This window comes from Lissotriton helveticus, chromosome 4_1 (assembly GCF_964261635.1).
Source record: "Lissotriton helveticus chromosome 4_1, aLisHel1.1, whole genome shotgun sequence".
In the NCBI taxonomy this organism is placed as follows: domain Eukaryota; kingdom Metazoa; phylum Chordata; class Amphibia; order Caudata; family Salamandridae; genus Lissotriton; species Lissotriton helveticus.
Window position 1 is genome coordinate 1,117,843,207 of NC_136063.1, and position 15,496 is coordinate 1,117,858,702.

Sequence of the window (15,496 nt, forward strand, 5' to 3'; positions counted from 1 at the left end):
TTAGCTGTTGAACAAATCCATGCCACTGTTGTCATCTTGTACAGTGAGGCAAGGGACGATTGGGAGACCACAGTTCTGAGGCCCCTATTTCTGTTATTTTTTCCAAGATCTAGCATTTCCTTTTTTATGCCTGACATATTAACCACTTCTACCAACATACTACCCATAAGGTGCCACAGATGATATTGGATTGGTACAAAGAATATTCTTATTTCAGCCTGACAGTTATTGCAAAGATTCAGACATTTTGCCTAGTTGGCAGATTTTCAGAAATACGGTAGATTATGGATGGAATTATGCGGTATAATTTCTTTTCCTTGGTAAAGAATCTGAAAACAGAAACATGTTCATCATGCTGCTAGAATATGGTATTGGCTTACCATAATTGTATTATATGAAAACTAATGGTATATGCGCTTGATGTGTACAAATAATTCCTTTGCACAGATATGAATGATCGAATTTTAATGTACTGTTCAGCATGGAAAGCCCCGTGATTGAAAGCAGTGTTGGCTTGTTAAGGGGCTTGCTGTTTAGGCAACCTCTCATTTTATGTGTGGGGAAAATCCGCATCATTTACATTTTTGGAGGTATGCATTTGTCAGATTTTTTTTTTTTTTAGATCGCTATCGTCGTGGTAACAGTAGTGTTTTTTCAAGGTTGGGTATAATTCATTTAATTTTAAGGATTGTAATAGTTGGTTTTAGTCATGTCAACGTTTTAAGTAGTTTTTGAAAGTGAAGAGCTAGCTGTCAACTCTGGTTTCCTTATGGGGAATGTCTTCCTTTCTGCTTTTTTAGGGTAGGTTCAGTCACATTACTGTATTGTAAACTATTCTATAAGCTTATTTTTATTTAAAACTTGTTACCACAGAATATACGATTTGTGTTGCTGTCAATATATATGAGCATTTTCCAGTGACACAACACTGGCCTCATTTAGCTCAGATGCATGAAACAGGAAGTTGAACCTGTCAAGATTTGATCTTGTGACCTTCGTATGAGACTGGCATAGACTTCACACATACATTCTCTCTATATATATATCTTTCTCTCTGACACACACACAAACACACCTGCCCCCAGCAATTCTCATTTAGTATTTCCTCCACCAGAACTCAGTACATAAACAAAAGAGGGACCCTGAGAGAACCAATTCCAGGGGAACATCCAACCAGGGAGAACCATAAACTACAAAACATTCACAAGATGTCCCCACCTTAATTAAACACAGGGCAGTAGCTCCAAAATATTGAAACATTCACCCACAGAACAGCTCTACTATTTTTATTATTATTAGTTTATTTATCATTATCCAAAATGTTATCATTTTCTTTAAAAAAGCGTCAGAAAGCTCAAATAGATAAATTCATTCATGAAGGTGCACAAAATATATCACATTACATTATATTCCAATAGACTTTGTACACATATTCATAAGACACAACAAGGCCCAGCCCACAGTTAGCAACATTCAAACATAAACATCATACACACTATATCCAACAACCAAATAGTAAATACATGAAAAACATGCAGTAAATCCAAAGCAGAAGAAAAGCGCTTTTCTTCTGCTTGGGTTTTTGTATTGTGCATTTGTGATTTGTTTATTCCTGCTCTTTTTGTAATGTTTAATGTTTTTCACTTTTTTGTAATTGAAAGCGGGGGTGGAGGGGATTGGCACTCTAGCCTTTTGAACTATATATGCCGGATCCCCCAGGTGCCATGACACAATCTAGTTGCTTTCCTTCACCCAAGACTTGGGATGTTCCATGTTTATGCTTACAATATATGTAAAATATGTTTAACTGTAAGATCGTGGCTTTAACTGAGTGATCGCGATTCGATTATTATGGAACTCGATGCAACCAAATCCATGTGACATAGAATCTTGTCTTTTCTGTTTGTTGAACAAAAAAAATGGAACAATGGAAAGAAACAATAAGATCTAGGTCTTCACAGCGGAAAACATCGGCTCCTCATGGTGGCAGTTTCAATAGACTGTAGAGGTGGTTGCCCCATGTATCTATTGCAATAGTTTGTGTTCAGTTCCCGCCATATCGCAGCAGCAAAAGCTTATGCAGCTAAAGACAGATTGTCATCATCCCTGAGGATAGCATGCCGGCAAAAACTGTTTTTGCAGTCTAGGATGTTGAGTAAGATAGGCATTAAACATTATTGAAATATACTTATGGAAGTGGTCACTGGGTCTCTCCAAATCTGCTTTCAAGGTAAGGGTATTTTAAAATCTTGATTTGAAGTGCTTGTACTTTGTTGCAGATTCAAGTATATTGCAGTTGGTGCTCTTCAGAATAAGCACTTGTTAAAGCATAATATGCTACAGTTGAGATTGAAGGAAAGTAATAACCTTGCACTAAGGCAGCAAACCTAGTTTGCTACCACCCTAGAGAGGCTTTGGGGATTTGAAAATTATGAAGTATGCTGTTGTGGCCATGCTGTTAGAAGAAAAATGATTCTAACTTGGGTTATAAATAGCATATAATTGTACTACCTGTGGAGGGGATGAAGCCTTAAGTTAGGATATGTGTTTCTGGAATGGATTCATTTGGGACCCTTGATACCCCAATTTGCATGTTTTGTATTTGATCTCTTTAATATGACAACCATAAAAAGTTAATAAAGCCAATTTTTATTACTCTAGGAATTAGTGTAACAGTTGGTAAATATGAAGCATAATATAACTTTGACTGAAGATTGCTTCTTTTATTTTGTTACTCTGTTATTGGCATTTGCATAGCACAACGACCCTGGGGGCTGGGTTAGCACAAAACTCATTTTATATGTAACTGTAAGGGTAACAACTAATGTTAGATATGATTGAATGTATTTCAGGTCCTTGACAAGCCCTGTTGTTGATTTATTTGGAAGGCATTGGCACATTTTTCAGTTACCTTTTTTCTCTCACTTTTATGTAAATATTTTTGCAAGTTACATTGTATTGTGTTGTTAGACTTTTCAGTTTTGCTTTTTCTTTTTAGAGCTGCAGGCATTAGGTCATTTTTTTCTATTCATTCTTGTATATTTATACTATTCTTTTGACTACTGTTGTCTTGAATTAGTAATACAACCTTTGGAAAAAAAACTGTCATCTCTGGTAGTCTATGTGGTCTTTACCAACCCTGTATGTTTTGTGTTGCAGGTTTCTCAACAATAGTTATGAACTCCCGGCTACGTGCATTAGGTGGGAGGATAAATAACATAAGAGTATCTGAGCTTCCAAAAGAGAAGAGTCGATCAGAGGTCATCTGCAACGTCACATTCCTGGATAATTCAGTCCAAAGCTTTAAAGTGAATGTAAGTTGTTTTAAAACAGTGTTTATCATGTGATTATTCCCATTTACGGTGATAATCAACGACTTGTTACCGTAGAACAAAAGCACTTGTGGATAATTGAAAATTCGCTCCTTTTAAAACTTTCCCTAGTTCTAGTTAACCTTTCCAATGTGAATGCTGAATAATGTTGATGGTACAGCATCTGAAGAACCCGGTCATAAAGTTCTCTTTCTGCAGTGGAGAATTGTGAGGTGCTGCTTGGTACCTGTGAATGTGGTGATTTGGTGATCTATGAGTAGAGTGTATCAATCCTTGTTCTTTGTACTTTGACTTAGGTTGCTATTTGAAGGACAGCATGGCACAGTTGGCAGTTAATTATTTCATGTTACTACTATCTTAGATGCCAGATGGAATGAAACATTTTTCACAATGTTCAGAGGCCCCCATCTTACAAGAGAGGGTCACTTATCTCCTGTGATTAAATAGGCTTCATGCCAGAAGACATTGTTTTGAGGTGGTCATAGCTATCCATCTGTTGTTCCCTGTAGTTCCTTGTTTATTGTCTTGCAGACCTCAAAACACCTAAAGGCCATTATTGTGTGCAACTACTTTAAGAATTGGGTGCCTACTCTGGGTGACAGATCTTTTATATTAGACCCATTTCCCAACTTGATGAGAGGCTCGCCGGTCTGTGATCAAGACCAGGAATGGTTTTGAGCTCAAACTGTAATATTTGGCAGAATTCATATATATATTTTGTGCTCCCTTGTACATTTTTTCTTTACTGTATAAGCTGTGGCATACAATTCCCCCTCTAGCTCAGTCTTTTCTGCCCACATGCAGAGAGGACATTTTCAGTATTCTGCTCAGTTCACCACCTTCTTTTGTGGAATACTAGCACTTGCGACTTGCTTTTTTCTTAAGTAGGCCACATGCTGATGAAACCATGCTCCAATGTCAGCAGGTGTTTAAGATGTTGCCGCAGCCTGGGTTGCTTGTGGTGTGGTCACCTCTTCTTGTGGTCTCCTTAGTGGGATTTTTCCTAAGGATTTGTTTAACATAGTCAGGCAGCAGTGCTATGCATGTCATTGCCAGATAGAAAAGACCTTTTCTTTTTTTGGCAGTGAGCCTCACCATGAGGCTCTAGTTTTGGCTGATCCTCTTACTGCATCATACACAGGGCCGGACTGCGAACAGAAACCGGCCCTTGGAAACTGCTCAGCTGCCCCCCGGGTGTAAGGGGGAGTGCAGCTGAGCAGTTTGCGTGGGCCGGTTTTGTCCGATTTTGTTACAGGGGGCCGATAGTGCCGACCCCCAGGGGCCCAAAACCGTCCCCCACACTAGCGGCCTACCGGGGAAACGCCCGGTGCCATCTTTGGCCAGTCTGGCCCTGATCATACATAAAATCCACCTAAAAGGAGAGTAGCCCTTAAACTCAAGTTGAAGTTAATCATTTTTGTTGTTGTATTTTAGAACAGTTTGTTTTCTTCCTTATTATTAAGTAATTATTTATTATTAAGTTGCGTGCAGTGTTGAGAGAACAGCACCCTCAGTGGTAGCTGGACATTATTGGTAATGTCTTATTTCCTAACCCACCGCTTCCTGACAATTGTTTTGTGGTTATATGCTGCTGTATCAAAATGCATAATGTCCTGCGACGGAAAGTCACCTGCCTAATCAAAATGTTGTACTTTATTATATCAAAAGATTAAGCCTTTTCTCAGTTGAAGTAATACTAAGGTTAGGATGCAGTGCTTCAAAAGTCACAAGATAAGTTTGCCTTCAAGTTTAGGTGGTGTACTACTGAGAATGCAGTTGATGTCTCTAATATTGATCTATCCAAATGCCATTTGTTTAACAGTTAAGGAGGTCTAATTTAATAAGTGTGCCCAGTTAAATCTAACAAAGGGTGCATGAGTCTGGACTTTTCTTACGTCATAGTGAAGCCAATTTCCACCCTTGCTCACTGACGGTATGTTGTGTGGTTTCTCTAAAAGCGGCAAGAAAAGTAAAGTTTATTCAGACTCAATTTCCTGGCTGCTTTGAGAGCTGTAACTTCTGTTTCATGTAACTTTATTAGTCCAAATAATTATTAAAGTATTTTATTTTATTTTTTTAGAGTGGACTGCACAGTTGTGGCAATTATTTACTTGCAGTCAGGGCAAGTATATCTTATGTAAAGCTTGGGTACCACACAAGATCTTCTTACATCCCAGCTGAAAACATGCTTTATTTGGTAGCCTAGGGGTTTAATGTTATTTAACTGTAGTTTAATTACCATACTACTTTGGGTCATTCTAAGCATATATAATGCAAGAAATATACAAATGTAGTAAATACACCATTTCTGTTGGGGGCAAGAATTCTACATCTAAGACTGTTGTGTGAGAAGATGAGATGCTTTTCACCATAAGATGCTCCAAAGGTCACCTTTTTCCAAAATGCATAGAAAGTAACAAAGGTAGGTCCAACACAGCCACTCTGTTTTCTGATTTCTGTCCTAATTCCACGGCTAGATCCTCACTTTTAGTGTCCATTTGCCTTGTGTTGCTGTGGACTTCAGACAGGTAGGCTAGATGAGGGATATGAAGAGCGGTGGGGTCTAAAATGCAGGGGTGTTGAACATCCAAGGAGTCAGTATGACTCCCTATGATATTGAGTGAAAGTCCACAATGGCTTGGATCATGTGGATTTAGAAAGGGAAAGGAAAGCTACAGATCAGCATTGGAACTGAATGCCAAAACACCAAATTTGATACACCAAGAAACATTAAGGAGTCTAGGGACTCTTGCACTGAAAAAAAAACAAGTTTGGGGTTTCTCTAAGGACCTCTACCATAGGAAAATCAAGTTGAATAAGGCATTTTTTGAGCTGTTGTCTTCCATGAATCCTCTCAACACCATTTCAATTGATCCTGGCCAGTCTCCAGGCCATAGATGGGAAAATTGAAGCCCTGAACGGACGAATGAACCACTTCTCCAGCGAAATAAGATAAACAGGCTTCACGAATTGGGGATGTTGAGCAGTGCATTTTGGATGGGGCGGGTGACCTTCAGCAAGTGGCTGGGAAGACTTCGGATATCACAAAACTCCTTGTGGTTATTCAAGCAAAAAACGAGGACATCGAAGCGCGGCCCAGGCGCAACAACATTCGTGTGTTGGGCCTGCCAAGTCTACGAATGTGGGGCGTCTGGAGGACTATATGGAGACGATTCTCCGTGAAATCTCTGGAGATGGCGAACTATCATCCCTGTTCGCTGTGGAGAGGGCCCATCGTTCGCTGGCGGTGCGCCTGCCCCAAGGAGTTGCGCCGAGGCCTGTCATCTCTCGGCTGCTCAATTTCAGGGACCGGGACACTGTTCTCCGTGTGACTCTGCAAAAAGGCTCAATGTGTTATCCTTCTATCCGGATTTTACTGCTACCCTACGAGTGGCCCGGAACGAATTTCAGGGCGTCAAGAAGGTCTTGCTTAAAGAAAAGATTCCTTACGCTATGCTCTACCCGGCGAGGTTGCGCATTGGAGACGCCGACAAGGGCAAAATCTTCACAAATCCCAAGCTTGCGATGTATCACACCAAATCCTTGTGAAGACGACGGAAGTCTCCAGACCGCACGTCCGACATCGATGAATGAACAGTATGAGGCTTAAGTGCGGTGTGCTCGGGCCCTCGGGCCCACAGGACGTTTCTGCCTGGGGGGTTCAGACATGTACCTATGTGTCACATTTTATGTTTCTGTTATAACCACGGGTTTGGTACTCCGGGGGTGGGGGTTCCTACTATTGGATGAAGGGTCCTGTACAGCTGGTGGGTCGTTGGCTCAGTTGGATGTGCAGTGTTCAGGCACAGTGCCAGGTAAATGCGCCCTTTCGGATTATTTGCCTATGCATTAGTTTCTACTATCTTTCTTGATAAGCAAGATATAGGTTGGACATAGTGGAATTTGTGATTGCTACTTCGGCGGCCACCCCCCTATTAGATCTGGGAGTGGACTGTGCCGCTACGTCCCCCGATGGGTATTCCCCTTTTCTCACGATGTTGGTTACTGTGTTTGCTGGGAAGGATGTTACAAATGGGACACATCTTTAGCAATTTGGGGATGCTGAAGTGGGTGGGGGTGGTGGGGATTGTTTAGTTTTGTTGAACCTGAGGTACTGTAATAGGAGAGATACTCCTACTTTACTGTGGTTTATATGTGTGCCTACCTGCTTCGATGAGCTCCACTCCCTCCGAGATATGGGTTGCTATCACGACGAAAGGCGAGCTCTATAAGTGTATAACTTGGAATGTCCGGGGGTTGAACACGCCTTGATATGACAAGACAGGTGCTGGCGCAGCTAGACTGACATAATGTGCTGAGCGCTGTTGCAGGAGACCCATTTGTGTGCCTCTACAGAGGGTGGGGTGGCGCACAGGTGGTGGTCTTACCGCCTGGCCTCTTCTTACTCATCATACGCGCGGGGGGGTCCTCATCCTCATTAAGAGGGGTGTTCAGTTTAAGCCTATAAAAACACGTGTGGATAATGAGGGTCGCTGGGCTATGGTACACGGCAAACTGGGGATGACGTTAGTGAAATAGTCTGCATATATGGCCCTGTGTTGGACGAGCCGGCGTCCTTTTTTCTACAGCTGTTTACGGTCTTGCGCACCTGTCCGGAAGCGGCGCTCCTTTGTGGGGGTGATCTCAAGACACATCTTAATCCGCAGGAGGATAAATCAAATCCAGCCGGGGCGCGCATGGTCAGAGTCGCGCAGTGCATTCTTGGACGTTATGGCAGAGATGGGTCTTGTAGACGCTTGACAGCTGCGCAACATGGGGATCCTGGAGGGCACTCATATCACTCCTGCCTTTAATAGTTGGTCCCAACTGGACTATTGGCTGCTTAACGGTGAGGCGAATGGGTGGGTGGAGAAGGTCTATACACTTCCAAGAACCCTGTTCCATCACAATCCTGTTTTTATCGAGGTGTCTGTCCCGGCCAACCTACGTAGGCCATTCACGTGGCGTTTTCAAGCCAGCGCTTTGTGGGACACGGTCTATGCTGAGACCATCAGGAACTCTATCATACAGTATTTTGAATTAAATACAGGACCTGTAGAGAGTCAGGCGCCCCTGTGGGAAGCCTTTAAGGCAACGATACGGGAGGTGTGCATAAGCACTTCTGCGGGAATACTCAGAGAGCAACTTCGTCGGGTGGAAGAGCGGTTGCAAGACTTAGAGGCCCATTACAACAATGCACTATCTGCTGAGACGTTGGTTCATATCCATGAGCATGTTGAGGAATACAACACGCTAGCATCCACGGAGGTGAAATATCTATCCAAACGGTATGTGGCTAGAGCCTATGGCGAGGGCGGCAGACCGGGCAAGGTATCGGCTGACAGACTGCGGGACAGGGCTGATCATCCACCAATTGACCATATAGTAGATGCAAATGGAGAAGCCCACTATTCACATGACAGTATAGTAGAGCAATTCCGTTCTTTCTATACAGATATATATACATCCCAAGGAGGCATGCCTGAGTCGACCATGAATGAGTACCTCGATGATACGGCCTGTGCGTGGCTATCTGATGTGCACAGAAAATATTTGAGTTTGCCCATTGAGGAAGAGGATGTTAAAGAGGCCATTCTTGCCCTGCCGAACAATAAGGCTCCGGGGTCAGGTGGCTTGACAGCGGAGTTTTACAAGGCATACTCTGATCTCCTGGTGCCGCATATGTTGGAAATGTATGCGGAGGCCATGAGACAGGTTATCCCTCTCCATCCCTTAGACAGGCCTTAATCATTACCCTATTGAAAAAAGATAAGCCCCAGAGCGGTGCGACTCCTATCGCCCGTTATCTCTGATAAATTTGGAGGCGAAGATACTAGCACGGATTTTAGCCACTAAATTACAGCCCTTAATGCCCCTGCTGGTGTTGCCAGGTCAATCCGGGTTTATTCCGGAATGGTCCACCTCTTTTAATCTACACACTATATTCGCCATGTTCCATGTGCTCAATCCTGATCTGCAGGCGGTGGCTGTTCTTTTAGATGCTGCTAAAGCATTGGATTCAATAGAGTAGAAATATATGGTGTATATTCTTCATGGGATGGGCTTCACCCCTGTCTTTATCCGCTGGATTCAGGTCCTATACACGGATGTCTCTGTGAGGGTTAGGGTGGGTGGGCTAACATCTGAGACTTTCAGCATAGAACGTGGCACTCACCAGGGTTGTCCCCTGTCCCCGTTCCTGTTTGCAATAGTTTTGGAACCACTGGCATGTAAAATTCGCCAGTCACATAGGGCGGCTACGTTGAATTTCCATAACCGTTTCTGGAATTTCTCTTTTTGCGGACGATATGGTCCTGTACGTCCGCGAGCCGCAGCGTTACTTATCGCCTATCCTGCGTGAATACGTAAAATGTGGCCTCATCTCAGGTCTGCAAATCAATTGGGAGAAATTGGTTCTCATCCCCCTGACGTATGCCACTGTTTCACCCCAGGTGGAATATCCCCTCATATGGTCAGTAGAACCCGTCAAGTATTTAGGGGTCTGGCTCCATCGGGATCCCAAGGTGGTTATCAGGGAGAATTATGGTCATGCATATACAGTGCTGGTGCAGCAGATTGATTGCTGGTGTTGTCTGCCTCTCTCCTTGGTGGACCGTATAGCAGTGATTAAAATGATTATACTTCCCACATTTTTATACTTGTTCTGTAATATCCAGATCAAACTATCCGAGCAATTTTTTAAAACAATCCAGGCCTAACTGCTGAGGCTCATATGGGGGAACAAACCGCCGAGGATTGGTTGGCATAAGTTCACGCAGGCATTTGAGAAAGGTGGTTTCAATGCTCCAGACCTTTATGCGTACTACCTGTGTGGGCAAGCCCAACATCCATACTTCTGGTTTGGGCGCATGACTTCATCCCGCATGTAGCAGTGGAGGAAGGCGAGCGCATCCTGTACCCTTGAAAGGCATTGTTACGCACACCTGCAGACACACGCCCAAAGGGGAGATAAACACAATAGACACCACCATTTCTGCGTTGCAGGAGATTGGGAGACGGGCTCACAAACTTCCTTTGTACACGCCTGCACTGCCTAACGAGGGGCACTCTGCACTGTCGGTGGCGGGTGAGAGGGGCCCTGTTGCAGCACTTAGAGAGGCTGGGCTTACTCTGCTGAGTGATTTGTACGTTGATGGTAAATATATCTCAGGGGACGATCTGAGCTACATACAAAATCCCACTCCACTCTTTCAATACACCTGCTAGAGACTCCGACAGGCAATGAGGGACCATTACACATGTTTCCCTGATGAGCCGGAAGTGTTACAGCCGCTGCAGCTGATAATAGTTGCCCCCTCTAGAAAGAAGCTGCTCACCAGATTGTATAGGGGAAACAAGGAAGGCTTGGGTCTATATACTATCTGGCCTAGACCACTCAAATTGAAACAACAAAAAACATTGGCCAGGTAGATTATTTATCACGGCAAAGTCTAGTACCACTTACCCAGTTAATCTAAGTGGAGACAATTGTGATTTAGTATTTTCTACTCATTTTTTCATTTTTCAACATTTCATTCATATATGGCTAAAGAAAAATACCATTTCAGTAGCAAAAATTCACATAAACATTACACTTTTCCAAACATAAAATGTACAATCACTGTGAATGAGACATATTTACAAATATACAATAAATACAATAACACAGACAAGAACTGCCTATTTTCATTAAATGTTTAAGGCACCAGTCCTGATATACAACCTACAAACAAGCAGGGGACCTTTTGATGTATTTGCTAGCCTGCTCACTTGCCTATACTGGAACTTGGCAATTACTAGGGTCAAAAATCAGGTTGAATTTTATCTGCAATTGAAGTCCTGATATGCCCTTCCTGAAACTTGTTCCAGTATCATGTCAACGCGTTTCGAACCCACGTGTTATTGAGGGGTTCTCCTCAGGACCTGGACTGGAAACTGTCCTGTACTGAAATGTAGCATTTGCTGAGCAACAGTATTCTTTTTTCAGGGGGACTGTAACTCTCGAGGCGGGATTTTTTTCATATTATTCAGGCTTGTAAGATAGCTCCTAGGCGAGGAAAATCGCGAGTAAGTCAAAGTTGGTGCAGGAGGTTTACTTCCTGGTTCTGCCGAATCTTAGTAATGTGCTTACTTCTGGGCTTCACTCCGTCTGCAGCAATAACGCTAACGACTTCTGAAGTTGGAGTGTCTTAACAGCGGTGTCCAGATTGTATAGGGCAGTGCAGGAAGAGACGGTTTGTGGGGTGGATAACAGCATGGGAAGCTGGAATGAAGTGCTTGATCCCCCGATCACGGCTGAAGTATGGGAACAAATCTGTATGCTTACAGGCAGGTTGACTTCTAATAGCAACCTGCGAATTATACATCTGAAGTTCCTTCACCAGGTATACCACACTCCTTATAAGTTATGTAACCTTGGTCTTAGAGACTCTCACTGTTGCAGGAGGTGTGGTCGGGTGGGGCTGGTTTTCTCCATCTCGCTTTTCTGTGCGGACCTGTATATCACTACTGGGAAGGGGTTGTCGATCTGCTACACTCCATGACTGGTCAGGTGATAAATTGCACACCACTAGAGTGTCTATTGAGCTATGTGCCTGGATTGAGGGCAGCAGTGGGCAGGTTTGTAAGGGTGGCACTGGTGCTGGCAAAGAGGCGGATGCTATTCACGTGGAACGGTCGACTGTGCCCGAAAGTGGATCTGTGACTAAAGGATATGGTGTACTGTCGGGAGCAACTAGGCCAATACGCTGAGGAGCTTCCGGTGTCCTCTAGGCCTAAGGACATTTGGGCCCCATTGAGGGAGTATCTGGTTGCTCACAGTGAACAGGGTGATGACTAATTACTGCGGAGTGAGTGCTTCCAGGGCTTTTTCTGGCCCCTGTCATATGAAGTAAATGGTGGGGCAAGGTTAGCATGTAGACATGACTGTGGGATATTGAACCTATGAAAGTAACCTGATTGTTATTTTTATTTCTACTTTTGATGCAATCCTATTGCGGGACTCTGCTCTGATGTTTCTTTACTGTTCTTGTTTTTTCCGTTTCCTTGTGTTTGAATTGGCACCATGACATGATAATGTACTGGTAGATGCTGTATATGCTATGTGCCATTGTAACACTGCATCTATAAAATACTTGATAAAAAAAAATAGATGCACCAGATGGCACGAAATCGGCATGGGAACAATTTCAAGATTCTGATGTCCAGAATATGATCTTTTATACTGTGGAGACTCTTGAAAAGGCCTATAAGAACATTCCAACAACAAGTGCCTAAACCTAAAATGATTTAGGACTGCAATCCATCAGAGCCCAATACCTTGGAGCCGAAATATTGAAATGGAATGCTTGCTTGTCAGAACACTAGGCAGTTGAAAACCACACTGATAAGACAGGTCTTCAAAAGTTAAAACACAAGGTACCAGTAATTACAAATATTCCAAAACGGACTAAAATGTGAAAGTCGTGAATATGAAACGGTGGCAAAGGAAAAAGGACCGTACTGAAATCAACAGTCAACAAAACAGTAAGAGCTGGAAAGCAAAAGCACAGGCTTGAGATCAACCTAGCTGCACTTGTACAAATACCTAGAGAAGAACCAGGCCATAAAAAAGGGAGGGAACATCTACATTTTCAAGTTATTCTGCCATGTAGGGAGCCCTGGCGATATGTAGTGAGAAGTAGTTTTGCTTTGCTTCCCAAGCCTTCTACTTGTACAGCAGTAGGACTGTAGAGTACTGTGATCTTAGCTCAAGACTGTCATTGCATCTCCATTTCCTTTCTACTCCTTTTGTGCCAAGCTTCGTTGTAGCAATGTCATTGGAGAATCCAGTGTTACTTAACAGGATGTGGAGCATCATTTATTGGGAGAGCAAAATGTACAGTCAGACAGGCATTTCTCACGTGTAGAAATTGGATAACAGAGTTTTCAGAGACCTCTTCGAGACATGGGGACCACCAAACATATAGATCTGTTTGCTTCTGTGGGAGAAACAAAATGTCAAAGTGCCCAAACTCCTACAGTCACTGACCTGTGCTGTCACACAATAGGTATGAGGCATTTGCTTACGGTTCTCCAGCGATGCCTTCTAATTATCAGCTAGTGCCAACTATCACACTTGACCTCAATACTGGCAGCACCGCAGCAGACTTGACAAACATGGCAATAATCTGTCATCTGCTGACAGTATCATTTGCAGCCACTGACTTGTCCACACTTGCTAAAGTGAGACAGGGAAATATTTATAACCTGGAGCCAAAAATGATCAACTTGGCAGCTTAGCTTCTGATGTTGTAGACTTTCGACGCTTAATCCTACCGCAGTAGAGTATGAAGGTGATTAAAGAGGCTAAAAATATTAACAAGGTGTGCGTGGCTGGCAGCCGAAGATGGCGGCAGCATAATAGGCGAGCTCCGCAGTTGAAGCGGCCTCCGATGAAATCCGTGAATTGATCCGTCAAGCTCAGATCTGCAGCGGGACGGTACCGACGCCCACGACCGGGCGGCACAGAAGGGGACAAACAGAACAGAAATCCGACGTCGGGAAGCACGATTCGGAGCACAGCCCGCGTAGGCCGCCGGGAGGTGTTAGAGCCGGGGAGTTGCCGGCGGAGGTGAACGGACCGGAAGTGCGACAGGCTGGGCGAGACGGCACCGGAAGTGCCCGTCCAAAGGCGAGCTCGAAGCGGCAGAGGATTCGGCGACCCGGCATCGCCGCTGGACTTCAAGGGCCGAGGATCGGTAGACCAGACATCCCTGCGGAATACTTGGGAACACACCCGGTCGTTATCCGGAGGTGGAAGAGCCATAGACCTCGAGGACTGTCACCGCCATTTTGGGTGTGGAGTGCGACCTAATCCAGGGTGACGGGCAAAGGCAGTCCAGTGACAGCCGACGCGGGACCCGACTACACCGGCGGAGGGCGGCGGACGTCGTAGACCGGTGAACACCCGGTAAGAGAGGGTACAACTTACAGGCCACACATTGGACGGGGGCGCGGCTTCAGGAGAGGGGACGCCGGCGCCTGCCCAGGACTACAGTCCGCACCCTCCCGACCCCGAACCCGTCTTCTAGAGGCCCCGCACCCCATCAGTGACGGGGGAGTAGTGAGGGGGCACGAATTCCCGCATCGGGACATAGCGCCTCCCGCCTCGGCGCTGCTGCTCTGTGACGGGGCCCCGGCATACGGCGTTAGAGGCATGCTACACATACGCCTCATGAGGCGGACTCCTTGCTGATTCCCTGCTAGAACCTGTATGCCGCCGACATAGACACTGTTCCACCCGCGGGCAACACCCGCCACTGCTGCGCGGCAGACACGACATCGGGGGGCTGCCTCACACTGCTCCTTGGCACAGGGGGCACCGCGCAGCTGAATATACAGGGTCACCGGGATACAGCGGAACCATAAGCAACATTCAGTAGACTGTGGATTGGCAGCCGGCTGAGAAAGGCAGAAGGTACAGATAATACCCGCCAGTGGCAGGGCAGTGAGCAGGAGACGAACTCAGTCACCCAGCAGACATTGGGACCAGCCGGCCTGCGGCACGTATCGATCGGCGTATATAGGAGCTGCTCCCCGACGGAATTGACATCTTGGTGCCATTCTACGCGACAAGAAACACCTGTGAGGCGTAACGACAAGGACCACTGAGATGGCCGGCAAAGGGTCGAAAGGTGGAGCTGCGCAATCCCGTCTCGAAAAATACGCCTATGGCCAGAACACTTCCTCCCCACCGGACGCGAAGGCACAGACCGGCAAGACCACGGATGCCACAGGCGGCAAGAAAGCAACACTGGACAATGTGATGCGGGCCCTCACCCAGGTGCAAACAACAGTGGGATCGATCTCCGCGGAAATCACGCTGATACGTGCAGACTTCCATAAAATGACGGAAAAAGTGAACACGATGGAACTGGTGACTAAGTCCTTGGTGGAAGATGTTTCTGAACTGCAATCGAATATGGAAAAGATTTCAAAGGAAAACAAAGAACTGCCTGCTAAACTGGATGACCAGGAAGGGCGCTCGAGACGCAACAACGTCCGAATAATAGGGGTTCCAGAATCGGAAGACACGAGAGCAATGGACTTATATGTGGAAGAACTAATCAAACAACGCCTCCAGCCCCAGGGCCTATCGGCCTTCTTTACAGTGGAAAGGGCGC

General features: G+C 45.0%; 1 protein-coding gene across 5 annotated transcripts in view; it reads left to right on the forward strand.

Annotated features, from left to right (window-relative positions):
* PTPN3 (protein tyrosine phosphatase non-receptor type 3) overlaps window positions 1-15,496 on the forward strand; it is a 1,880,479-nt gene that overhangs the window by 339,234 nt on the left and 1,525,749 nt on the right. For all 5 annotated transcript variants that reach the window (XM_078687727.1, XM_078687724.1, XM_078687726.1 and 2 more), the window contains one exon: window positions 3,160-3,314. In XM_078687727.1, the coding sequence (XP_078543853.1) occupies window positions 3,177-3,314 (138 nt within the window). In that variant the 5' untranslated portion in view covers window positions 3,160-3,176. The remainder of the gene's footprint in view (window positions 1-3,159; window positions 3,315-15,496) is intronic.